Raw genomic sequence first — 27,786 nt, 5'->3', positions numbered from 1 at the left:
CTTTTCAAAAACAAGGAAATAAAAATATTTAAATATTAATTAATATATTAATATTATTTAATTATAATAAATATTATTAAAAAATATTATTTAATATTATTATTTGAATATAATAAATGTAATAAAGAATAATATTTAGTATTATTTAAATTTAATGAAGAATATATTTTGTCTTTTAATGTTAAATATTATTTAATTATAATAAAAGGTTTAATTATCTTTTAATACAAAATATTATTAAATTATAATAAAAATATATTTATATTTTGATGTAAATATTATTTAATTATAGTAAAAGTTATTTTGATTTTATTACTTAGAATATTTTTATCTTTTAACAAAATAAATATTTTAATTTTAATAAAGAGTATTTGTTTCTCATCATAGTATTTTTGTTTCTTAATTAAAAAATCTTTAAATTTTAATAGCTAACTCTTACTATTTTTTTATTTCACTGTTTTACCGGCAAGCTTTTTTTTTAACGTGCAAGTGGTTTCAAAACTTGACAAGGTCAACTCAAGGTCAGCTTCTTATCCGTTCACGCATCAATGTTAACATCATAGGCGTGTGGCTAATCAAATAAAAAAATAGTACGCATCAAATGTTTGAAAATTTTTTACCATGTCATTTCATGGTACAAAAGATATATATATATATATATATATATATATATATATATGTAAGAGCATGAACCTATGTAATTGACTATGTTAATACATGTTAGAAATGGAGAGATGCATGGAAGGGCTAAATAACAAAACTAATGGGGCTGAATATTTACAAAATGATATTGTGTAGCAAAATTTGGGATGAGGAAAACCAAAATTACAATTTTTTCTGCTAATTTTTAAATGAATAACAAATGTAAAAGAAGAGCTACAAACAAGGCGTTTTGTCATTTTTAAGTGAGAGTCTTTTGGTTGAATCTTATTATTGGCTTGGCTTGATCCTCGTATATGGATTATATGATCATTACTTGCTGATGCCAACATTAGAGGCCTTTTAGGGTTCCAATTGACACTATTTATAATCATTAAATGGTCAGACAATACCTCAATTGGTTAAACCTTCTTCAATTCCAAATGTATACCTACCAAGATTGCAAGATGTAAGATTTAATGCAATTCACTAGAAATTGTAAAAGTAATAATGAACAAGCTTGTCTAGGTTCATGTGCATATGCATGAGAGACAAACAACAAAATGACACTTTTTTGACAACCTCGACAAACAGGCTATATATGAAAGGGAAATCAATAAGTATATATACAAAAGAACTCATTTCCTACCTTTGACCTCCTCCATTGTTCTGATAAAAAAATGAGATATGGACCATCTATGTACAACAAGCAAGACTAATCCATGCAAAGTGCTAATGGGTGGTTGCCGCCACACATAGCACAGCCCAGTATTAATTTTTTCACAAATTCTAGATGTTGAACCCATACAAGTATCAACATTTTAATTTTGGATGAAGATGTGAAACGAAGATGCTAATGGACCTAACTGGTTATCGTCTAGTTGCCAAGAATGCCAGAAATGATTAATGAATGCGAGTGAGTAGAGAAAAGCTCGACGATAATAAACTTACGTCTAGGCAAATATAAATTACAATATTTATATTATCATATAAGCATATACCTCTGAATTCTCATTGCCACTAGCAATAAACATACTATTCAACCCACCAAAACAAGATCATATGATACACTTGTTTTGCTTATGGCCTATATACTTTAAAGGCTTTCCCACTTCCAGCAACATCTCGTAAATGAATTTCTTGGCTATTTAGGTTGACAATGAAGAACTTACTATCTATGGAAACTGAAAGAGATGTGATTGAATGCTCCTCTAAGAATACTTGCTCGGCATTTGTCTACAAATTTAATATATGAATTTCTTTGTTAGAGAATACGCTGATAAGATTTTCCCCATCTAACATAATAGCAAGATCCAAAACCTTGGGCATCCTCATGCCCTTCTATGCTTTCATCTCATTCCCATCACAACCCCACATGCAGATGCCCTTTTCTAGGTCAAAACTACCACAAACAAGTCGCTTTGAGTCAGGAAATCAAGCACATGAGCTAATAGTAAAGCCATGATCCCTAAATGTATGCTTGCAAGTACCTGTTTCTACATCCCACAGCTTGAGAACTTCCATGTTTCCACATGTGAGCAACTTTGTGTCTTTAGGGCTCCAAGCCACAAAAAATACAAGGTTCTGATAGCTTCTGAGAATGTGTTTCATTGTCAACTTACCATTATCCATAATCTAAGGAATTTAGCGAGAGAAAAACCAACTTATGTCAAAGTCTTCAAAAAAAAAATTATCTCACAAGGCCATAAATCCAAGTACAATCCAATATAACATGTACATAAATTAAGAATTAAACAAGAACCATGACAAGATCATTATGATGATAATTAAGCGAACAACAAAAAAAGGTCCTTTTGGCCCATTTAAAGGACCAAAAAACATACTATACTTTTAGCTCGTCTTTAACTTAAGTTAGGACTAATATATGGTGTAAAACATCATATTCGTTCACCCATTATCAACATTAATAACCATTTAAAGTAATAGAATCACATTTCTTTGAAAAAGGAAGTTTACTTTTGGAGGTAAAAAATGAAAACAAACGAAATTAACTCAATTTTCAAGAATTTAGAACAAAACAAAACATGATATGAGAAAGAGAACATCAACAATATCAAACTGATAGGTTTCATTTCATTTAATTCAAGTTCAAGAAAGTGACATTACTAAATGAACTCCATACAGACATACACACAAAAGCAAATGGTCATTTCTTGTTTGTTTCAGTTTTTAGAAATAAGAACAAACTATACCTTATTAGCAACCTCAACCCCCCCCCCCCCCCCTTCGAGCACCCTTCTCCCAACCATAAAAAACTAGGATAAGGTAGGCATTAAAGGTTAGACACACCCTAATTGATCTACTATATGTAACTTAAATTATGTTATTCAAATTTATCATATCTCAATACAAAATATTACACAAAAAACAAGATTCCAAAACTTCTTAGAGAAAGCAGCAGAGATACAAATGCATGCACACATACATATAAAATAATGCAAAAACATACCTTTTCATATGCGTATACAAAATGAAAGAAGTCATACCTTCCATATGATAGCCGTGCAGTCACTTGACGAAAAGGCTAAGTACTCCCCATTATTAGAAAATTGTATAAACCAAACTTCATTGTTGTGCCCAATCAAAATCTACAATCATAACAAACAAAAAGGGCTACAATACAATTGAAACATTCATAATAACAAGATATAATCAAGCTGTTGAAAGAGGAATGGTGTATAAGTTGCATAGTAGGTTTTAGGATAAGAACTTAGAAAATATTGTAGTGACAGATACCATACTAAATTCATTATTATCAAACAACTACTGAATAACATATATTTTCTTTAAGCCTTTTATTAAAGGTTGATTCAATTTTCTAATTTCATGGTGTTGCATGGCTTGGTGGTTTTCTAGCTCTATCACCACCAACCATAATTTTCAAGTTCTAGAACCATATAAATAAGCTAGTTGAGTCCCTTCATGTTAGCCAAAGTATAATAACATGAATTGTAGGAAGTTGTACTCATAATGCAATCGTAAATAAGATTATACATGAACTGACAGGAGATATGAACATTAAAGAAAGAGTTTGGTCCTTGAAAGTGTAAGTTAGTTTTGCAACTTATGAGCACAAAGTTATTTCGGTTGCTTTAGATTTAATCAACAACAACAACAATAACAAGTTGACAAACTAAGTAGTTCCACCATGCAAGTCAACTATATGGTTCACATTGCATAATAATTCTCTATTTGGTCTCCTTTTGTTGCTTTGTTATACCATAAAAAATCTTTAAATTTTCTTATGTGGTTCAACATGATAAAAGATAATCTTGACAAACCTTTTTCCACCACACTAAGCCATTGGCTTTATTGAACATAAGCAAATATGGTCTTTATACGTGGGTTCATATTGATAAATATTATTTTAGAAAACATAAGTTATGAATAAATAAAAATTAAATTTCATCACCAACTCATGATCTGTAATAAGATTAATCAAGGTTGTTTTGTAACTTTAAAATATTGAACGAATAATATATCTGTCACAACCCAAATTCCTAGGCCATGACCCGCGCATGGGCCCAATAGGCATAGCGCACCAAGCCCAAGCAAGCCTATTATGTAATCTTGCTTAACATCCCATCAACTATTCTCAAGTCACCTTTCATAATTCCAACTTATAATCACTTTAATAATGGCCTATAGCAATCAAGAATTTCATTAATATAAACCCAAAATAATGTTAACATTTCAACTCATGGTGGCATTAACAGTTAAAATATATATATCTCGTCTAAGACATGTATTTTAGTATTTTAAATCACATGAACGTACTCATAAAACAAAATGACTCTTGACTTCCAGCGGAGTTACCACAGTGAAGATGCGACTACTGAGATGCCATAGTACCTACCAAGAAAGCGAGCATATGCATGCAACTCAATTTAAGTCCTAACTGCCTCCAAATCTGAAAACATGAATTTAAAAACATGAGTATAAAACTCAGTGAGTGAACATAAGAAGGGAACAAGCAATCAATAGGAAGAATTTTGGAAATCATGATGCACTTATTTCCAAAAACAATGCAATTGCTTTAATTTCTTACTAAAAACCCCTCATTTCAAACTTTGGTTAATAACTTCATAGTGTTGCAACAACCCATGATCAATCCATGAAGTTAAATGGATGAAAAATATGTCAAAAATCAAATAGGGTAGCATGTAGGATAGAATGTTTCTCGCTGCAGCGAAGTTCATTCTTACTGTAGCGAGAAATAGTACCAGTTTGCATGTATTTTAATTTTTCTAGTATATCTCCCGCTACAAAACTCCAATTGACCTGATTTTTAGACCATTAGAAAGCCAAGAGGCAAGGGTACAACTTTGATGTTTACCACTTTTCTCAGTTTGAACGGGAATATGGTCAAAATCTTCATCAAAGTGAACATATTGCATCAGAACGCAAGAGTTTCTTGCTACAGCGAGATTTATTTTTGCTGCAGCGAGTTTTTTGCTGCCAAAACAGAAAGTTTCTCGCTGCAGCGAGAAGCAGGGCACCTAAGTGAAAAATGGGCCTCTTTTGCACAAAAAATCCATTTGGTGCTGCAATAAAGATCAATTTGCAAGAAAATGGGAATTTCTCAAGATTCATCATGCAAAATTTCACATGCATTATAACCATATACCATTACTCATAAACTTCCTATAACACACATATTTACATATGTATATATATATATATACCCATCATCATCATGCACACCGTTCCATCATCATCATCAACTCTCGTGCACTCCCTACTCGCACATGGCTACGTCATCACCAGTTTATGCGTACTCCCTACTTGCACATAACCGGGTCATCATCGGCTTATGCATACTCCCTACTCGCACATAGCCGAGTCAATATCATTACACAACAATATATTCATAAGTATATATATATCAACATAATGTAGCAGTATATGAATCCATAATAGCCACATATCACAACACAAAGATAATTTATCAAGGGCTTGTTCCCAAGGCACCCATTCTTAAGAAAAGTTTGATAAAATCATTTAATGTCTTGTGCAAACACATTCACATTCCTAAAAATACTTTGAAATGCAAGTTCACTCACCGGTCTTGTTGTTTCTTTTGCTTGACTCTAACCTCAACTAATACTCCAAATGGGCATGTGAGGCCTTGTTGGAACCTATACACACACAACATCACAACCAATCCAATTTACATTAATATCACTCCAAAAGCTAGTTTCTAATTCAAATTCTACTAGTCATTCCTAATTGGCTTCCAACTATATCAAATGGTTATTCCTTGCACTACTCTAATCACACTAAAAATGAGTAAACAACTCAACAATAAAACAACTCATAATCCCAATTACTAGCCATTATCAACAACTTAAAACCAAGCCTAGTTCATCACTCACCTTAGGGTTTCTTTGTAGTTGAATTCTCTTCCAATAGCCTCCAAACAAATGTGAAAAATCTCTCTTTCTCTCTCTAAAATCTCCAACTAGTGAGAGAAAATGCTGAACAAGGACTTTTTGAGGGTTTTAAAGTGAGAGAGTGAAAGAGCAAAATGGTTCTAGTCAAAAGGGCACAAATGTATGAAAATTAGAGCTAGAGAGAGAAAGTTGTGAAAGTTTCATATCAAGCTTCCATGGACGATGGAAGCAACGTGAGATGAAAGAAGAAGAAGGAGAAAAAGCTACTGGAGAATGAAGAAGCTGCTGGAAGAAAAAGATATTTATAGCTTAAGCTTCTCCATTCCACTTGCAATTACGACAATGCCCTTAGCAAGTTAGCTTGTTTTTCTCCAATCCTCTGTGAAATCTTTTTACTCTTTTGACACTGAGGCCAAGTCCACAATAGTCTAAATATACTCGAGTTTATGAAAAATTTAAAATTTTAACTCGGGGTGCAAAATGACCATTTTGCCCCTGTTGCAAAAATTATTACCACATCTAGTTTTCTTCGTGTTTTCATCCTTATACATCATTTATTTGGTCTTTATGCTTATTTAGACCTTAATATATCAGAAAACTTCCTTCTAGGAACTTATTAGAGGAAATAACGAAACTACCCCTAGCTCGGGTTATTACGCTTATGCCTCATTATGAGCCTATAGGGTTAAGGTCTTACATTCTCCCCCACTAATAAAAATTTGGTCCATGAATTTAAATTTAACTATAAGGTAACGTATCTCTAAGCATCAAAGAGGTGGGGATACTTTGTCCGCATCTCCTCCTCGGCCCCCCATGTTACCTCCTCGAATTCAAATCGACGTAGGGTGAATAATCAAAGTTCTCAAGTTCTGCCATATCACTCTCGTAGGGCATTCTTAACATAGAATCTTGGTTTATGCATTATATCAACTTCCAATCTTTATAGAAAAGTCAACGATGTCATAATATATAATTATGTGTACTACTCTTGTTGGATCAAAACAATATCATTCTTTATCTTATGAAAAGAATTCAAAAATGCTATTAATTCTGGTCACACCTCAATCAAATCATCCTTAAATCATCCATCATGCATGTTTACTTAGCCATCCACAATTCCTCTACTTTGATCTTTTATCAAACCTTCCAACATTCAAGCATTTATTCCACCATTGACTATAGGTCTAATTGGTCAACCAACCTCTATTCCATTTCACATACCTCCATACAAATTCCATTCAAGCATTTCATAATACATAAGGATCAAACACTCTTTATTTATTCATATATGTTTAACATCACAAATGATTCAAATCCGGTAACCATTAGTAACCATCTTCCCATAAACAAACTCCAATACTTTCATGTTCGAGTGCTCACTAGATAAATCTCAACTTATACCATAAGGCATTTCAATAAATCATGACATTCGCATACCCCCTTATAATCTTAATCAATCTCTTTAACCAATAACTCAACCTCTCAAGATTAAAATTGTTCAAAATTTTCCTTTTAAAGTTCCTTTCCAAGCCTCATTTAGATTACTAATTATTTTTACAATTCCGATGTCATAGCTAATTTGTTCGTCATCAATCACCTACAACATATCTAACTTGATATTTCTCAAATTTACTCCAAACATCAGATCTCATGGCCTCATTAGTTTATCAATTTGAAGATCAAATTAAACATTTGTCTCTCCTTAAGTGCACTTTAAAATTTAAGAATCATCTATTAAGGCCTTTCTGATATTAACTTATTTTAGTCCCTTTTACCTTAGAAAATTAAATCCATAATCATTCATTTTGAATCATGAGCTTTATATAAATCAATACAGATTTTACACTTTTAATTATACGAATCCAAATGCACACCTTTACGCATAAGCTATAAACTTTTCCCCACACCTTTATATCTCAAAACTATATATATTGAAGTTATACCAAAACTGATACATCATTTTCCATTGCCTCTTAGGATATTAAATTCATGTCATACTTCTCTATTTGTGTACTTCATAATAGCCTAACAATTTCTATCTCACAGTTAAGCTAGGTCATATACCAAGCCTCTCAGGCTATATCAAAACACCAAGTTTTATCATGATATAATAGAATTTGATGAACTCATACCAAAAGTATAAGCACTTACTTTTAAGCTAATAGAATTATAATCCACTTGTTCACTGCCAAAATCAGTGATAAATTATCTTAATCATTGTCTAGCACTATAACCATTGATAGAATATCATCATCGAATGAAATTATAACTAACTCCGCATGAGCTTTTATACCAATATGCAACATATATATCCATACAGATATATTTCCAAAAATTTTAACTTCGAATAGCCTTAGGCATATCAAGCTCAATAAGCCATCTGTAAAACCAAAATAACCAACAATCAAGTTTAGAATCATTTTTTCTCTTGGTTGGTTAGATCATGCTCATCATTTGTGGTGAATACACAAAGTTGATTTCAATATTCCATTCTCATACAAGAGTCAACCACTAATTGGCACCATCTCCAAACACCAAGTGTTTTATAAGTCGATTTTTTTAGTCAAAATTCATATTGTAGTATTCCAACTTTAGGTCATGTCTCATTACCAAATCTTTACTCATATACGAGTACTTGAATTTTCAAATCATCGTCCTTTTTTTTCTCTAAGTAGATCTCCACAATTCTCATAACGTATTTCTATTCCCTTACCAAGGGTAGTATCATTTAATCAAACCATGTCACCCTCCTTTTCTCAACATTTGAAGTATAATTCAACCTTCCATTATCCCTATCAGGCACTTTATCTTGATAGTTACTCTAAAAAAATTGGAATTTGTGGGGAAGCACATTTCACAATTTATGCTTTGCGTCTACAATTATGTCGAGACCTGAGCCTCATCAAGTCCACAAAACTGTAGGATAATCATTGCCTCAAACTAGTATTTCCAAGTATACTTATGCTTGTATCATATCTTCATACTTATGTGACATGTCAGTCACGAGCCCAAGTTGACTGTATAGCCATTTGCTCTTTGAGCTTTAATGTTTTCTCATTGTGAAAAGTCTTTCGAATTTATCTCATCAGGGTATTCACAAGGTGGATACATGTCCATATCTTCTAGTTCAAGGCCTAAAGCATTGAACACAACCTCATCATTGATATTCTACGTTATATCATATAATACAAAATATAATGTAATAACTCTGACAATGAAATTCTAAAGTTCCACCTTTATCTACCAATCATAGCTCCCTTTATGAGCACATACTTTACACTGCTTGATTGTTCACAAGCCACTCATGGCCATCCAATTTCGACCTCTTATAGCAAGTCAAGCTAATATATTCTCTTATGCTTTTCCATACACTTCCAAAACACTTAAACACTTCCTTTAATAGGGTTCCATTGAGAACTTAATCAATCAAAGGCTTATCTTCAAAGCCACTCATAACTTTAATTGTTCATTGTATGCTCGATAACACTTTAGCTCACTGACCCCACTGGACATTATTTTAAAATCTCCCAAGGTGTCTGTGTTCTTAGTTCGGATCATACCATCTAACTTAGTATAATTGCATTAATTATCCTTAAGCTTTTTATGCTCAACATATCAACATCCATATTTCCCCCTCATTCATGTTATTGACCTTGTTAAGGTATATGTGGCTTTTTAACCTTTCACAATACATTCCACATTTATGCCAGGGCATTCTCAGTCTCACACCAAGCCTATAGTCATGTAACCATAAATCAAGATAAACTCCCCTATAGGATATCTCCTTCCATATGATGCATGGGAATCACAATGTCACGACTCGGAACCTCCCTCGGGCCCATGACAACCGCTGCGACGTCTCGATTGACATTCATTATCTAGAATGCCAATCGAAACCCTGCAAGGCTAACGAATCAGTTTCTTGCCTTTCCTGTGAGCAATCATTGTAAAATATCGAGTTTTAAGAAAATATAAACTATTTCAGATCCAAAACAATCAAAATAAAATTTTCGCCACATAGGGGTATTTTGGTCATTTTTACCAGAAAATTTCTAAACCTGATAAAGATACAACGTATGGTAGAAAAATATCCACTGTCGATTAAAAATAAATTTTTGTAATCTAAATAATTCATTTAGAGTGAAAAGTTGGCTAATTAAACTAAATAAAAATATTTGATAATATATTTCATTTTCTTATAAAATAATTTTTATAGAACTATACATAAATAATTTTTGTAGCGTGAGAATAAAATAAATTCATAGATACAATAATTCACAAAGTTATAATGTACAATAATAATTACAATGACACGTGGCCCATAAATACACCAAGTATTGGTGATAGTAACCTACTGTCTGTGGGATAGAGGGGTCAACTGGAATCCTCGACAAAATCGGATATCTACAAGCTACCACGAGCCTGAAATGTTTGGAAAGGAGGTGGGTGAGATTTTGCAATCCCAATGAGTAAACAGACATTATTATAAATATCTAAAGGTGAGTAAAATGGAGGCAAGTTTAAACAACAAATCACAAACCATTTCATAAGGTTTTCAATTTCTTTCTTAAACCATAAAACATTTGTAATTTACCAAAACAGTTGTCAAAGCTTATAACCTTTATTAAAAACATGGCTAAAGCCAAAATCTAGTCCTCGGGGATACCTTGGCCGAGGCATCTAACCGAGTCCACCAAGGTTGTTAAGATATTTACATGTTAAACACATTATAGTTTTGAAAACAAGCCGTTCCTTGGCGTTGGCCGAGTTATATATTCACGTGGGGGTTCGAGGTGAAGTGAACTTTAACACTACCTCGGGAGTTACCCTCATCGCCTCTACAACCGGACTAACTATGAAACCGGGTTTACCGTGCCCTTCTAATAGGCAGTCCACGGAAACCTGTCACTGCAGTGACTAAACCCACCAATTTTAATAAAATTTCGACAATATAACGTGGCTTTTATTTATTTATCCAGCCTACATAGTAAAAGACAGCTTACATTTTATTCCTAATGCAATTATAAAATATAGCCACATATACTCATATATCATAAGCCATTCATAAGAAAATATATTTTTCAAGACAATTGGTAGCCTCCAATTACTCAATTTCATAATCAACACAATATATTTTTATTTGTCACATTTATTTCTAAAACATTAAAAATCCCGTTTTAATCTCATTTTCGTTTCATAGAATACATAAAGAGCATTTAAAAATAAACACTAGATAATTTACAATAATAATAGGTTTACTCATCGTTTATACAGATGAAATGCTTCCTAAGTGCCCCTATCACTGTTGGTCGAGTACGACTTCCTTGCCTTTATCGGAAGGCTCTCCTCCTAGACACATTGCAAAATTTACCCAATTCACCACATTGATGCTAAATCACTATATAATTGACTTAAATCCTATACTAATGCATGGTATGAAATGCAATAGCCTAAAATGACTTAAACGCGGTATTAACCTATTTTTGACACTTTACCCGATAAATTACTAACGTGCTCCATTTTAGCTCTAAATCGTCCCATTCTCTCTTCAACATTTCTAACCATTAAATATCAGCCAATAACCTTCTAAAATCACTAATATCAATTCACTTTCCTCGAAAAATTTGGCCAAAAATGGGACATTAACTCGGTAAATTTTTTACTTTGTTTTTCTATCACATTTAATCATTTTTCATCATTTCTCTTCATTTCTCTTAGAATAAAAATCAGATCATCATCATTGTACCTCATTGCAGATTCGGCCAAGGGCGGGTATTGTGAAAATTTAATGCTTTCTTGCCCAATTTAATTTCTAAACACATTTAACTAACTAAAACTATCAATTTAACTAAAAATCAAAACCTAAAAATTTCAATTTCTCCCCCCTTGAAATTCGGCCAGCCCTTGATGTCACTTTTAGATCTCTCTCCTCAAGCATGCTAAATGGAAACAAAGGCATAGGAAAGGTAAAAATCAAGCTAAAATCGAAAAATCTTACCGTTAGACTCGTAAACGGGCGAAAAACGCGAATTCCCCTTTGAGTTTTCTTGTTTCTCTTTGGTTTTCTTTTTTTCTTCCTTTCCTCTCTATTTTCTCTCTTGTTCTCCCTTATAGCCGACCATCACTTAAAATGGGGTTTCAATGGGCTGACTTTTCATTAAAATAATATTAAATCATTAAAAGTCCCATGTGTCACTTTCCCATTGGCCCATTTTTAAAATTTCGTCTTTTAAACTTCAATTTTTCACCACTTAACATACCATAGTTGTTCATATCAAAAATAAATAAATCCTATGATTTTGACAAGTTTTGGGTGGTGAAAATTACGGTTTTTACCCCGAGACGACAAAATTATCGTTTTGCCCCTATGTTTCGAAAATTTTCGAAATTGAAAATTTTCACTTCCTATCATTAAATTATACTCCAAATAGTTAATCTTGGTCAAAAATTTTACTCCATTATCAAATTATTATCTTAGGTGGCAAAATGACAATTTTTGCCCCTAAACATCATAATTTTTAATTTTACCCCTAATGAACCCTCGAACTCCGAACAATCATTTTTAGTCATTCCTGGACTATAAAATATTAAATTTCATCCTACAATTCCTATTTGAACTAGTTCGAGATTAAATCAACTCAAGTGTATCGTTAGGTACGATACCAGGTTTCGTCTATTCTTAGGTACTTTCTTAGCATAATAACATACTACTCAGTGCATGTATATCATGACATGTGTTTATAGGGTCGGGTTTTATAATTCTACCCCACTTAAAATAAAATTTTGACCTCAAAATTTCACTTACCAGATTCGACAAATAAATGCGGGTATTGGTTCCTCATCTGATGCTCTACTTCCCATGTCATCTCCTCCATTCGAGCACTTTTCCACAACACTTTGACCATTGAAATACTCTTGTTCCTCAGTACTCGATCCTTTCGATCCAAGATACTCACAAGTTGCACCTCAAACTTCAAATCGTCATGCAACTCGATCGGAAGTGCTTCGAGGATGTGAGAGGGATCTGGTACATATTTCTTAAGCATAGAGACATGGAAAAAGTTGTGGATCCGATCTAACTCTGGAGGTAATTCTAACCGATAAGCCACTGGTCCAATTCTCTCAATGATTTAGAATGGTCCAATATACCTCGGGTTAAGCTTTCCTTGCTTCGCAAATCGAATCACACCTTTCATTATCCAACAAGGTATCATAATTTACCATAATAATATAATCAAATAAAACTTAATACCACAAAGCATTCAAATTATTACCTTTCCAAGGAGACACCTTAAGAAAAACTCTATCATCGACCTCAAACTCCAAGTTTTTTCTTCGTTTATCTGCATAGCTCTTCTGCCTATCCTGGGCTACCTTTAGCCTCTCTCGTATAACCTTGATCTTGTCATTAGTTAGATCAATCAATTCCACACTAACTAACTTTCTTTCACCCACTTCATCCCAACAAAGTGGAGTACGACATTTCCTTCCATATAAAGCTTCGTATGGTGCCATACCGATGCTAGACTGGAAGCTATTGTTATAAGCAAATTCCACTAACGGCAAGTGTCTATCCCAACTCCCAAGAAAATTCATGACACAAGCCCTCAACATATCCTCCATAGTCTGGATAGTCCTCTCTGACTAACCATCCATCTGTGGGTGAAAAGCAATGCTAAATTTCAATTTGGTTCCGAGAGCTTTTTGAAATTTCAGCCAGAATCGAGAAGTGAACTGAGGATCTCGGTCTGACACTATAAAAACGGGAACTCCATGTAGCCTCACAATCTCATCTATATAGAGCTAAGCCAGCTTCTCAATAGAGTATGTACTATGGACAGCTAAAAAGTGAGCGGACTTAGTCAACCGATTTACGATCACCCAAATTACATCATTTCCCTTCTGTGTCCGCGGCAGTCCCAAAACAAAATCCATAGTTACATGCTCCCATTTCCACTCGGGAACAGGTAAAGACTGAAGTGTACTTGCTGGCCTCTGATGCTCCGCCTTAACTTGCTGACATACGAGACACTTTGCTATAAATTCTGCTACATCTCGCTTCATACCTGGCCACCAATAATTCTCCCTGATAGTCCTATACATCTTGGTGCTTCCAGGATGTAATGCATAGGCAGATGAATGGGCTTCTTCCATGATCGCCTGTCTTAGCTGGTTTCCCTCAGGAACACAAACTCGGTCTCTAAACATCAATACGTTATCCTCTCCGAATTTAAACTCATTGACTCCCCCATCGGCCAGTTTCTGAATTTCTTTTCTTAACTCATCATCAGAGCTTTGAATATCATGGATCTGATCAAGTAACGAAGGTCGCACTATGAAGCTTGCCAATAAGGATCCATCTTCACCATTTCTCAACTGGACTGTAAGAGATTTCATCTCTAATGATGCTGAAAAATAACAACTCTGAAATGCTGCTAAAGACGATGAAGACTTACGACTTAAGGCATTAGCTACAACGTTCGCCTTTCCCGAATGATAGTCTATCACCAAGTCATAATCTTTTATCAACTCCAACCATCGCCTTTGCCTTAAATTAAGCTTCTTCTGAGTGAGCAAATATTTTAAACTCTTGTGATCTGTCAATACCCGACAATGCTCACCATACAAGTAATGCCTCCAGATTTTTAAAGTAACCATCACTGCTGCTAACTCTAAATCATGGGTAGGGTAATTTGCTTCATACCTCTTTAGCTGTCTAGAAGCATAAGCCACAACTTTTTCTTCCTGCATCAATACGCACCTCAACCCCAACTTTGAGGCATCACTATATACTACAAATCCCTTACCATTAACAGGAAGTGTTAAAACGGGGAGCGGAGGTTAACCGGTTCTTTAGCTCCTGAAATCGATTCTCACAAACATTATCCCACTCAAACTTAACTCCCTTACGAGTTAGATGGGTTAAAGGAGCTGCTATTAAGGAAAACCCCTAAACAAACCTCCGATAATAACCAACTAATCTGAGGAAACTACGAATCTCCGTCACCGTCTTAGGTTGCTCCCATTGTAAAATTGCCTCTATCTTCTTGGGATCAACATATATTCCAGCTCCCGATACTACGTGTCCCAAGAATACCACTTCCTGTAACCAAAACTCACACTTCGAAAACTTTGCATACAACTGTCTTTCTTGCAAAGTCTGTAATACTATACGCAAATGGGTGGTGTGCTCAAAATTATCTCTCGAGTAAACCAGGATGTCATCAATGAACACAATAATCAACTTGTCCAAGTAAGGGTGGAACACCCTGTTCATGAGATCCATAAAAGCTGCCGATGCATTAGTTAACTCGAAAGGCATGACCAAGAACTCATAATGATCGTACCGAGTCCTGAACGCTGTCTTGGGTACATCATGTTCTTTAATCCTCAATTGATGATACCCAGACCTTAGATCAACCTTAGAAAACACTATAGCTCTCTGTAATTGATCGAAAAGATCATCAATCCTCGGCAACGGATACTTGTTCTTAATGGTCATTCTGTTAAGTTGTCGGTAATCTATACATAACCGAAGTGTACCGTCTTTCTTTTTCACAAATAAAATCGGTGCTCCCCACAGAGATATACTAGGGCGTATAAAACCCTTGTCCACCAACTCTTGCAATTGTACTTTCAACTCCTTCAACTCTGCCGGAGCCATTCTATATGGAGGAATAGAGATAGGGGCAGTACTTGGAATCAAGTCAATGGTGAATTCAAACTCACGATCGGGAGAAAGTCCCGGTAATTCATCAGGAAATACATCAAGGAACTCACTTGCTACGGGGACATTCTCTAACTTAGGTTCCTCCCTCGATATATCAAACACGTAAGCCAAGTATGTCAGATATCCGTTTCACACCAATTTCAAAGCTTTGAGGGCCGAGATTACACAAAACGGTAATACTCGACGCTCCCCCATAAATACCACTTCTGCTCCCTCTGAACTCTGGAGAATCACTTCTTTCTTAAAACAATCCACCTTTGCTCGATGAGTGGACAACCAATCCATACCCAAAATCAAATCAAAGTCCCGTATCTCCAAAGGGATTAAATCACCCATAAATTCTTCTTCCCCAACTTTAATACCATAGTCTCTATAATACGTATTTCTTACTAACCGCTCACCTAGAGGAGTATGCACTACAATCTCTTCCTCTAATGGTGACAGGTTCCTATTTGAGAATAATGCAAATGATATGCTAACGTATGATCTATCAGAACCCTAATCTATTAAAACATGTGCATCTCTATCAAACACAATCATAGTACCTGTCACTGTGCTAGGTCGAACTCGGGCTTTATCCTTAGTACTACAAAGACCCTGGTCGAAATTTGGGGCTGCGGTTTGGAAGATGGCTGCTTTGGGGTATTACTCCCCATGCCTGATCGTATCATTGGGCCCTGTCTAGATTGTGATCCCGAAGTGTCTCTCCGTGGTATACTAGGATGAGTCAGAGGAGTAGAAGTAGTTACTGTACCCCATCTCAACTGAGGACAATCTCTCCTGATATGCCCCTGTTGGCCTCATTGAAAACACTTTACAGGCTGTCTGCATGACCCAACATGAAATCTTCAGCAATTACGGTATATGTCCAATCCTCCTAAAGTCCCCCTCTGTATATTCATCACTGGCCGATCAAATCTAGAAGATCTTGGTTGTGACTGCTGAGATGGAGGTCTAGTGGATGCCACAAACGCTGAGGTAGTACTTCCTGCAATAGATGTCGAATCTCTGCTTCTCTTTGAAGACTGACTCGAGAACGTAGGCGGATTCCTTCTCTTTGCAAACTCAGCTCGGATCCGTCTATTCTCAATGGCAAGCTTCTCAACCCGTAAGGCCATCTGCACGACTTCTTTATGTGGCTCCCTACCAGTCACTGTCATCCATTCCCTGATCTCATTACAGAGCCCTTCTTCCAAATAATTAGCCTAATCCTGCTCAGATTTCACCAGATCCGGCACGTATAACATCAACTCGTTAAAACGAGTCTCATACTCCTCTACAGTTAGATTTTCTTATTTCAAGCTCAAAAATTCTCTTTTCTTTTCTTTTTGATGAAAGTAAGTAAAATACTGAGCATCAAATTCTCTGAGGAAGTCAGACCATGTCTGAAAAGTAGTGGAACGGGACTTCACCGAATTTCACCAAGTACGAGCCCTCTTCTCTAGTAATTTAGTAGCCACCATTAGCTTCATATTGTCATCTAATCTCATATCAGAAAGAGTCTCCGAAACTTGATTAACCCAATCCTTAGCTGCGGTCGCATCCAACTCATCAGTAAACGAGACGCAACTCAACTGTCTAGCTTCCTTTAATTTCTTAGAAATGGAGACGTCCGATGTTTGGGGTGGAATAGAAGGTGGTGGTATTGGGGCTGTTATAGGGGAATCAGCGGGTGGAACTGGACCAGCCTGAGTCTGGCCCGTAAGAGCAGCGAGAAAAGCCGCTAATGCCTGAGCTGCCTTGGGTGACATGGCAAGTACGCTAGGAGTAGCAACAGGTAGTGGAGGAGGTACAGGAATGTCAATAGACTCAGCAGTAGGAACTGCTCTAAAAGAAGATGCAACCGACTCCTCTTCTATGGAATCCGACCGACTTTGTCTAGGGCGACCTCTTCCCCACCGGTAGATCTAGTGTTAGGTGGTAGCTCACGTCGAGGAGGTATAATGGTCTACAAAAAGAACGAAATTGGTTTAGACTACTAAAGACTCTATATGCAATTACATGCAACTAACTAATATTAACTGGGCCACACTGACATTGTAAATTATTTTAAAATAACTTTAAATCCAAGAACTTTAAAAATCAAAAACTTTTTTCAAAACTATAAGTTTTTAAACCAAAAGCTCTGATACCAACTGAATTGTCACAACCCGAAACCTCCCTCAGACCCATGACAACCGCCGCGACGTCTCAATTGACACTCATTATCTGGAATGCCAATTGGAACCTCGCAAGGCTAACGAATCAGTTTCTTGCCTTCCTTGTGAGCAATCGTTGTTAAATATCGAGTTTTAAGAAAATATAAACTATTTTAGATCGAAAACAATCAAAATAAAATTTTTGCCACATAGGGGTATTTTGGTCATTTTTACTAGAAATTTTCGAAACTTGATAAAGATACAACGTATGGTAGAAAAATATCCACTGCCGATTAAAAATAAATTTTTCAAATCTAAATCATTCATTTAGAGTGAAAAGTTGGCTAATTAAACTAAATAAAAATATTTGATAATATATTTCATTTTCTTATAAAACAATTTTTATAGAACTATACATAAATAATTTTTGTAGCGTGAGAATAAAATAAATTCATACATACAATAATTTAGAAAGTTATAATGTACAATAATAATTACAATAACAAGTGGCCCATAAATACACCCAGTATTGGTGATAGTAACCTACTGTCTGTGGGATAGAGGGGTCAACTGGAATCCTCGACAAAATCGGATATCTACAAGCTACCACAGGCTTGAAATGTTTGGAAAAGAGGTAGGTAAGATTTTACAATCCCAATGAGTAAACAGACATTATCATAAATATCTAAAGGCGAGTAAAATAGAGGCAAGTTTAAACAACCAATCACAAACCATTTCATAAGGTTTTCAATTTCTTTCTTAAACCATAAAACATTTGTAATTTACCAAAACAGTTGTCAAGGCTTATAACCTTTATTAAAAACATGGCTCAAGCCAAAATCTAGTCCTCGGGAATACCTTGGTCGAGGCATCTAACCGAGTCCGCCAAGGTTGTTAAAATATTTACATGTTAAACACATTCTAGTTTTGAAAATAAGCCGTTCCTTGGCGTTGGCTGAGTTACACATTCACGTGGGGGTTCCACGTGAAGTGAACTCTAACACTACCCCGGGAGTTACCTTCCTCGCCTCTACAACTGGAGTAACTATGAAATCGGGTTTACCGTGCCCCTCTAATAAGCAGTCCATGGAAACCCTTCACTGCAGTGACTAAACCCACCAATTTTAATAAAATTTCGACAGTATAACGTGGCTTTTATTTATTTATCCAACCTGCATAGTAAAAGATAGCTTACATTCTATTCCCAATGCAATTGTAAAATATAGCCACATATACTCATATATCATAAGCCATTCATAAGAAAATATATTTTTCAAGACAATTGGTAGCCTCCAATTACTCAATTTCATAATCAACACAATATATTTTTATTTGTCACATTTATTTCTAAAACATTAAAAATCTTGTTTTAATCTCATTTTCATTTCATAAAATACATAAAGAGCATTTAAAAATAAACTCTAGATAATTTACAATAATAATAGGTTTACTCACCGTTTGTACAAATGAAATGCTTCCTAGGTGCCCCGATCACTGTTGGTCGAGTACGACTTCCTTGCCTTTACCGGAAGGCTCTCCTCCTAGACACATTGCAAAATTTACCCAATTCACCACATTGATGCTAAATCACTATATAATTGACTTTAATCCTATACTAATGCATGGTATGAAATGCAATAGCCTAAAACGGCTAAAACGTAGTATTAACCTATTTTTGGTACTTTACCCGATAAATTGCTAACGCGCTTCATTTTAGCTCTAAATCGTCCCATTCTCTCTCCAACATTTCTAACCATTAAATATCAGCCAATAACCTTCTAAAATCACCAAAATCAGTTCACTTTCCTCTTTGGAAAATTCGGCCAAAAATGGGACATTAACTCGATAAATTTTCTACTTTGTTTTTTATCACATTTAACCATTTTTCATCATTTTCTCTTCATTTCTCTTAGAATAAAAATCAGATCATCATCATTGTACCTCATTGCAGATTGGGCCAAGGGTGGGTATTGTGAAAATTTAATGCTTTCTTGCCCAATTTAATTTCTAAACACATTTAACTAACTAAAACTATCAATTTAACTAAAAATCAAAACCTAAAAATTTCAATTTCTCCCCCCTTGAACTTCGGCCAGCCCTTGATGTCACTTTTAGATCTCTCTCCTCAAGCATGCTAAATGGAAACAAAGGCATAGGAAAGGTAGAAATCAAGCTAAAGTCGAAAAATCTTACCGTTAGACGCGTAAACGGGCGAAAAACACTAATTCCCCTTTGAATTTTCTTGTTTCTCTTTGGTTTTTCTTTTTTTCTTCCTTTCCTCTCTATTTTCTCTCTTGTTCTCCCTTATGGTCGGCCATCACTTAAAATGGGGTTTAAATGGGCTGACTTTTCATTAAAATAATATTAAATCATTAAAAAGTGCCATGTGTCACTTTCCCATTGGCCCATTTTTAAAATTTCATCTTTTAAACTTCAATTTTTCACCACTTAACATACCATAGTTGTTCATACCAAAAATAAATAAATCCTATGATTTTGACAAGTTTTGGGTGGTGAAAATTACGATTTTTACCTCGGGACTACAAAATTATCGTTTTGCCCCTATGTTTCGAAAATTGCTAAAATTGAAAATTTTCACTTCCTATCATTAAATTATACTCCAAATAGTTAATCTTGGTCAAAAATTTCACTCCATGATCAAATTATTATCTTAGGTGGCAAAATGACGATTTTTGCCCCTAAACATCAAAATTTTCAATTTTACCCCTAATGAACCCTCGAACTCTGAATAATCATTTTTAGTCATTCCTGGACTATAAAATATTAAATTTCATCCTACAATTCCTATTTGAACTAGTTCAAGGTTAAATCAACTCAAGTGTACCGTTAGGTATGATACCGGGTTTCGTCTATTCTTAGGTGCTTTCCTAGCATAATAACATGCTACTCAGTGCATGTATGTCACAACATGTGTTTATAGGGTCGGGTTTTACACACAAGATGTATAACTCTAAGTGTATGCCTACATATTGATAACCTCCATATTTTTCATGGTCATAAAAATCATAATTTGCAAAACTAGCTTTCTATCACAAGTTTGCAATTGGAACATTAGTCTCAACATATCTAACTTTGGGCATACTTCACTACAAGCATTCACATACCTTTACCATAACATTCAGTGCAAATTGATTAATCAATGATCTCCAAATTTACTCTTAGATACACATATATCAAATTGTACACCACTTAGTGTTGAGATCTTGACTTTACTCATCAATTCTTAACCAATTACATCTATAAGATAAACAATTCACATAATTTTTTTGTATCTTGCCTTTGTAGTCATAAGATCAAAATTTCTTAAGCTTGGGATGCAGAAACTTCCTCTTAGAGCATATCTGAAAATCCACATGTTTTAAGTCCCTTACCTTTGGAGAAGTCACATTCAAGACAAATCATTTACATCATAGGTTGCATATTGAACCAAATATATTTTTAAATTGACCTTCAAAGCAATTCATATATCGGTCTTTATATAGAACTCCATATGGCACTTAGACTAAATTTGTTATTTCCATGTCATTTAATTTCAAACTACTAAATCCATATCTAGTCCTTTAATCTTTTGGCTCCACACTAAGTATAGCAAAATTCAAGCTTATCCTTAGAGTAGATCATTTACTAGCCTTTTACTTCATGACCATACATCAATTATAATAATCTGTGATTTTCACCCTTGAGCTAATTCATGCAATTATAACCATAAACCACAATAATTCAATCCAAGCCTTGGAATCTCGCAATCACTTAGTTGAAATCAAAACCAACTCCATTTAAGCTACTATACACATATTCAACATTTATACGCTTATAAAATATTTCAAAAGCCCACACCATTTCTATAGGGGCATGTCAAGCTCAATTAACACAGTGCACTTACCTCCGTGCACATAAACATTGGTTTACACTTTCATTGATACTTAAATTCATAACCTCAAGTGAGTCATAACAATCACTATTCATTCCAGTCAAAATACAGCTCTTATTACCCTTATCGTACGTCCTCCTTATATTGACCTCAAATACAATCCATAGTCTCCAAAATTTTAATTTTAATTTTTTTAACCATGGGTTCAAATTATAATTCCACCAAATGCATAAACTATTACGGACTTAATAGTTCAGCTCCACCTCCCTCCATCCTTAGTCAGAGGAATATATCATTATATTGGCATTTCATTAGGAGCATTTGCTTAAAAATCTTTCCAATAATGGTTTGTGTCTCGGCTGGCATCTCAAACCTGGACAACGGCAACACTTATGATCTCTACATAATGTTAGCATGAGGGTAGGTTGCTAGGAATAGGAGTTCATATAGCCTCCTATCTATAACTTGTGTTGTAGTCACAAACCATAGACAAGACTCTACATTAACTCTGACAACTCCGCTGACTGACACGAGAATCCCTAAGACTCAACTAAACCTAGAGCTTTGATACCACCTTTGTCACAACCCAAATTTTCGGGCCATAACCTGCGTATGGGCCCAACGGGTATAGCCCATAAAGCCCAAGTAGGCCTATTATGTAATCTTGCTTAACATCCCATCAACTATTCTCAAGTCACCTTTCATAATTCCAACTTATAATCACTTTAATAATGGGCTATAGCAATCAAGAATTTCATTAATATAAACCCAAAATGATGTTAACATTTTAACTCATGGTGGCATTAACAATTAAAATATACATATTTCGTCTAAGACATGTATCTTAGTATTTTACATCACATGAACGTACTCATAAAACAAAATGACTCTTGACTTCCAGTGAAGTGACCACAGTGAAGATGTGGCTACTGAGATGCCATAGTATCTACCAAGAAAGTGAGCATATGTGTGCAACTCAATTTAGGTCCCAACTGCCTCCAAATCTGAAAACATGAATTTAAAAATGTGAGTATAAAACTCAGTGAGTGAACATAAGAAGGGAACAAGCAATCAATAGGAAGAATTTGGAAATCATGATGCACTTGTTTCAAAAACAATGCAATTGATTTAATTTCTTACTAAAAACCCCTCATTTCAAACTTTGATTAATAACCTCATAGTGTTGCAACAACCCATGATTAATCCATGAAGTTAAATGGGTGAAAAATATGTTAAAAATCGAATAGGGTAGCATGCAGGACAGAATGTTTCTCGCTGCAGCGAAGTTCATTCTCGCTGCAGTGATAAATAGTACTAGTTTGCATGTGTTTCAGTTTTTCTGACATATCTCCCCCTACAGAAGTTCAATTGACCTGATTTTTAGACCATTAGAAAGCTAAGAGGTAGGGATACAACTTTGATGTTTACCATTTTTCTTAGTTCGGACGGGAAGGTGGTCAAAATCTTCACTGAAGTGAACATACTACACCAAAAGTCGAGAGTTTCTCTCTACAGCGAGATTTATTTTCGTTGCAACGAGTTTTCTGCTGCCAAAACAGAATGTTTCTCACTACAGTGGGAAAGCATTCTCGCTGCAGCGAGAAGCAGGGCACCTAAGTGAAAAAAGGGCCTCATTTGCACAAAAAATCCATTTGGTGCTGCAATAAAGATCAATTTACAAGAAAATGGGAATTTCTCAAGATTCATCATGTCAAATTTCACATGCATTACGACCATATACCATTACTCATAAACTTCCTAAAATACACATATTTACATATGCATATATATATATATATACACCCATCATCATCATGCACACCATCCCATCATCATCAACTCATGTGCACTCCCTACTCGCACATGGCTGGGTCATCACCAGTTTATGCGCACTCCCTACCCGCACATAACCGGGTCATCATCGGCTTATGCACACTCCCTACTCGCACATAGGTGAGTCAATATCATTACACAACAATATATTCATATGTACATATATATCAACATAATGTAGCAGTATATGAATCCATAATAGCCACATATCACAACACAAAGATAATTTATCAAGGGCTTGTTCCCAAGGGCACCCATTCTTAAGAAAAAGTTTGATAAAATCATTTAATGTCTTGTGCAAACACATTCACATTCCCAAAAATACTTTGAAATGCAAGTTCACTCACCGGTCTTGTTGTTTCTTTTGCTTGACTCTAACCTCAACTAATACTCCAAATGGACATGTGAGGCCTTGTTGGAACCTATACACACACAACAACACAACCAATCCAATTTACATTAATATCACTCCAAAAGCTAGTTTCTAATTCAAATTCTACTAGTCTTTCCTAATTGGCTTCCAACTAGATCATATGGCTATTCCTTGCACTACTCTAATCACACTAAAAATGAGCAAACAACTCAACAATAAAACAGCTCATAATCCCAATTACTAGCCATTATCAACAACTTAAAACCAAGCCTAGTTCATCATTCACCTTAAGGTTTCTTTGTAGTTGAATTCTCTTTCAATAGCTTCCAAACAAATGTGAAAAATCTCTCTTTCTCTCTCTAAAACCTCCAATTAGTGAGAGAAAGTGTTGAACAAGGACTTTTTGAGGGTTTTAAAGTGAGAGAGTGAAAGAGCACAAGGGTTCTAGTCAAAAGGGCACAAAGGTATGAAAATTAGAGCTAAAGAGAAAAAGTTGTGAAAGTTTCATATCAAGCTTCCATGGAGGATGGAAGCAACGTGAGATGGAAGAAGAAGAAGGAGAAGAAGCTACTGGAGAATGAAAAAGCTGTTGGAAGAAAAAGATATTTATAGCTCAAGCTTCTCTATTCCACTTAAAATTACGAAAATACCTTTAGCAAGTTAGCTTGTTCTTCTCCAATCCTCTATGAAATCTTTTTACTTTTTGACACTGAGGCCAAGTCCACAATGGTCTGAATATACTCAGTTTACGAAAACTTAAAAATTTTGACTCGGGGTGCAAAATGATCATTTTGCCCCTATTGCGAAAATTATTGCCACAACTAGTTTTCTTCGTGTTTTCATCATTATACATCATTTATTTGGTCTTTATGCTTATTTAGACCTTAAATATCAGAAAACTTCCTTCTAGGAACTTATTAGAGGAAATGACGAAACTACCCATAGCTCGGGTTATTACGCCTATGCCTCGTTATGAGCTTATAGGGGTTGAGGTCTCACAATATCATATGCCAATGCTAATCTATGAATCTTCTAATCATCAGATAGGGTTAAAAGATAAAGTAATGTGGATGCCAAAAGTTAAAAATAAGTCATTTGAAAGCCCTTCATTTAGAATTTAGGATTTAACCCCAGCATTTGTTTCACTAAATCATAAGTTTGGTGCTGAACCATGACAAAATATGTAAAATAGACAATTGATAAAAACTAAACATGCTAAATATGATGGACAAGCCAATACTTGGCATTCAACAACACAATATAAGAAAATAGAAATTACCATATTAAAAATTCAAATTTAAACATGGTGTTATACACTTTGTATCTTCTTTTTCTCATCTCTTGAAATAATAAATAAAATTCAAATTATGTAGAAATAATAGTATTAACTGCAACAAAAAGCACACTTGAACTATTTTGGTAGGTATATGATCTTTGCCACAAAAGTGACCCTCATAAAGTGAGACTACATCCTCTAAATTGTGATATATACATGAATCAATTTAGGCTGTTACACTAATTTCAGCCAAATATTCTAATTGTCTCTCTAGTAGAACAATTGGTGGAGGAAGCTATTTCTCTAGCTCTATCACTAACCTTTCTGAAGTTCGCTGATAACATCCTCATCTAGCTTACCTAACTCCATATCTTTCAATGAAAGTATATTATAAGCTGATTCATGAATCTTCTCATTGCTCATGTGTAATGTGGGAACCTATTTCCGCAAAACTGATAAAGCCAAAGAATCATCACCACAATTCAAATACTCCAAAAAACACTACTTGAACACAAGAAAAAAAATCGAGAATTGTGTATCATCTTGCAAATCTTTAATTCTATTCACGATATCAATACAACTATTTCAATCTCCACTGAGAATTTGCGATTCCAACAAATCAAAATCTACAAAATTGCATAGAATATCAAACTCTAATTCCAAATAAGAAGCAGACTTTTGTATCCAAACAAGTATAAGCATTGAATTATAACTTCTACAAATTCATGCTTTTTTATTAAACATTTATAGCCTAACGTGATATGTAAATTCTCCATTGATGTTGTTGGTCCCAAATAAATGTGCTAGAGGGGGGTGAATAACACTTTTTGGCTCTTATTAAACTTGATTTCGAATTGGGGCCAAATTGAAGTTCAATGATGAGAAATTTGAAGCAAGATGAAGGAATGATTTAAGAAAAAATGAAAATGAAAAATAAAACAAAGGAGACAATACACAAAGATTTATAGTGGTTCGATCCCTTTGACCTACATCCACTACCTTGATCTCCCAATCAAAGATTTTGAAACCAATTCACTAAAATTAGTAGAATTCCCAAGCTTCCACCAAGCTTTTACAATGGCTTTTCACAAGCTCAGCCACAACCTTTAACAATGATTTTTCACGGGATCAACCAAAACCCAAAATGGCTTTTCAAAGGCTCAACCATAACCTGTAACAATGGTTTTTCATGGGATCAACCAAAACCTAAAACTAACGTTTCTAAGGCTAAGTTAGAACTTACCACAACAACCAAGCTAAACCAAGCTTGATCAACCCCTTAGAGTGTCTCTCACACTTTAAGTAAACAGGAAATAGAGAAACGATGAAGTACAATTGATCACGTAGTTGATCTAAGATGTACAAAGTTAAGTTCAAACACTTTTTCAAAGGATAGGAGTGAAATACAAGTGTAAAGAGAAGGTTTTTGATCTTCTAAGCTCAAAATCATTATGGATGGCTTCTCTATCTTGTTTTTTACTGTTGAAGAGCCTTTAAATACTTACAAAATCAATTCTGGCCGTTGGAGACAGAAACTAGCCATTTATAGTCGTTATTTTGTCTTCTAGCATTAAATTCAAATTTTCTGACAGAATGCTCTTAGTCGACTAACTATGCTTCTTAGTCGATTAAGTCATCTCTGTCTCTGAACCCAGTTTCTAGCAATAAGCGCTTAGTCGACTAACCATGCTTCTTGGTAGACTAAGTGTTCTCTGTTTTTAAACCAGCCATCTTCAATTTGAGTTTTAGTTGACTAACTCCCTTCTTTATCTGACTAAGAGGCTTCTGTTTTTATTCAACACCTGCTTAACTGATTAAATCTTGTGTTAACCAGTTAAGACTTTTCTGTCTTCATTAAAGCTCTTTCTTCTTTGCTTGTTTAACCAATTTACCCATCTTGCAATTGAACAAACATCTTGACTTGCTTTCAAAAACCAAATATATTAATGAATTTAAGCTTTCTCCTGCATACTTAAACAATATAATTAGATATCAATGAATGGGAATATTTTGCTATCATTAAAAACATATAGAGTCAACATTCTCTATCTTTTATTTTTGATGATGACAAAACACTCCTAAATTAAGAGTGCAATGTCTATGTGAATGCTTTAAAACTTTGTGTGTAATGAGGTTCTCCCCTTTAGTCAATGCATCTAGTTTTCTTTACATAATATTCAACAAAACCAAAACTGAGCATCACACACATAAATTAAACATGAAGACCTATTTAACTCTATTTGACTCAGTCTTCCTTCTCTCCTTTTTTTTTTTCATCATTAAACAAGATATTGAAAACTCCCCCTTAATGAGTGCATCTAAGATTTTCCTTTAATCTTTAAATCAAACTTTAATGAATAAGAATCACAAGCACTCATACACCTAAGTCATACAAGCTTATAGATATAGTTCAACAACTTCAAGAGTAAAGCTTGTGTCCATGTAGGAACAAATGTATGAGAGTTAAATCATTTTAAGAAATTATCAAAGA

General features: G+C 34.6%; 1 protein-coding gene across 1 annotated transcript; it reads right to left on the bottom strand.

The window, feature by feature from the left end:
• Window positions 1-538: 538 nt before the first annotated feature.
• LOC108661400 (transducin family protein / WD-40 repeat family protein) lies at window positions 539-26,071 on the bottom strand. Its single transcript, XM_088809257.1, is given in 9 exon segments — window positions 539-571; window positions 885-1,075; window positions 1,078-1,090; window positions 1,641-1,743; window positions 1,745-2,274; window positions 3,147-3,248; window positions 25,426-25,619; window positions 25,622-25,972; window positions 25,975-26,071. Coding segments are annotated over 9 exon segments (1,614 nt in total).
• Between the last annotated feature and the right edge of the window lie 1,715 nt (window positions 26,072-27,786).

This window comes from Theobroma cacao, chromosome 1 (assembly GCF_053813885.1).
Source record: "Theobroma cacao isolate CCN51 chromosome 1, ASM5381388v1, whole genome shotgun sequence".
Taxonomy (NCBI): domain Eukaryota; kingdom Viridiplantae; phylum Streptophyta; class Magnoliopsida; order Malvales; family Malvaceae; genus Theobroma; species Theobroma cacao.
This window is presented reverse-complemented; position numbering and strand designations above follow the sequence as displayed.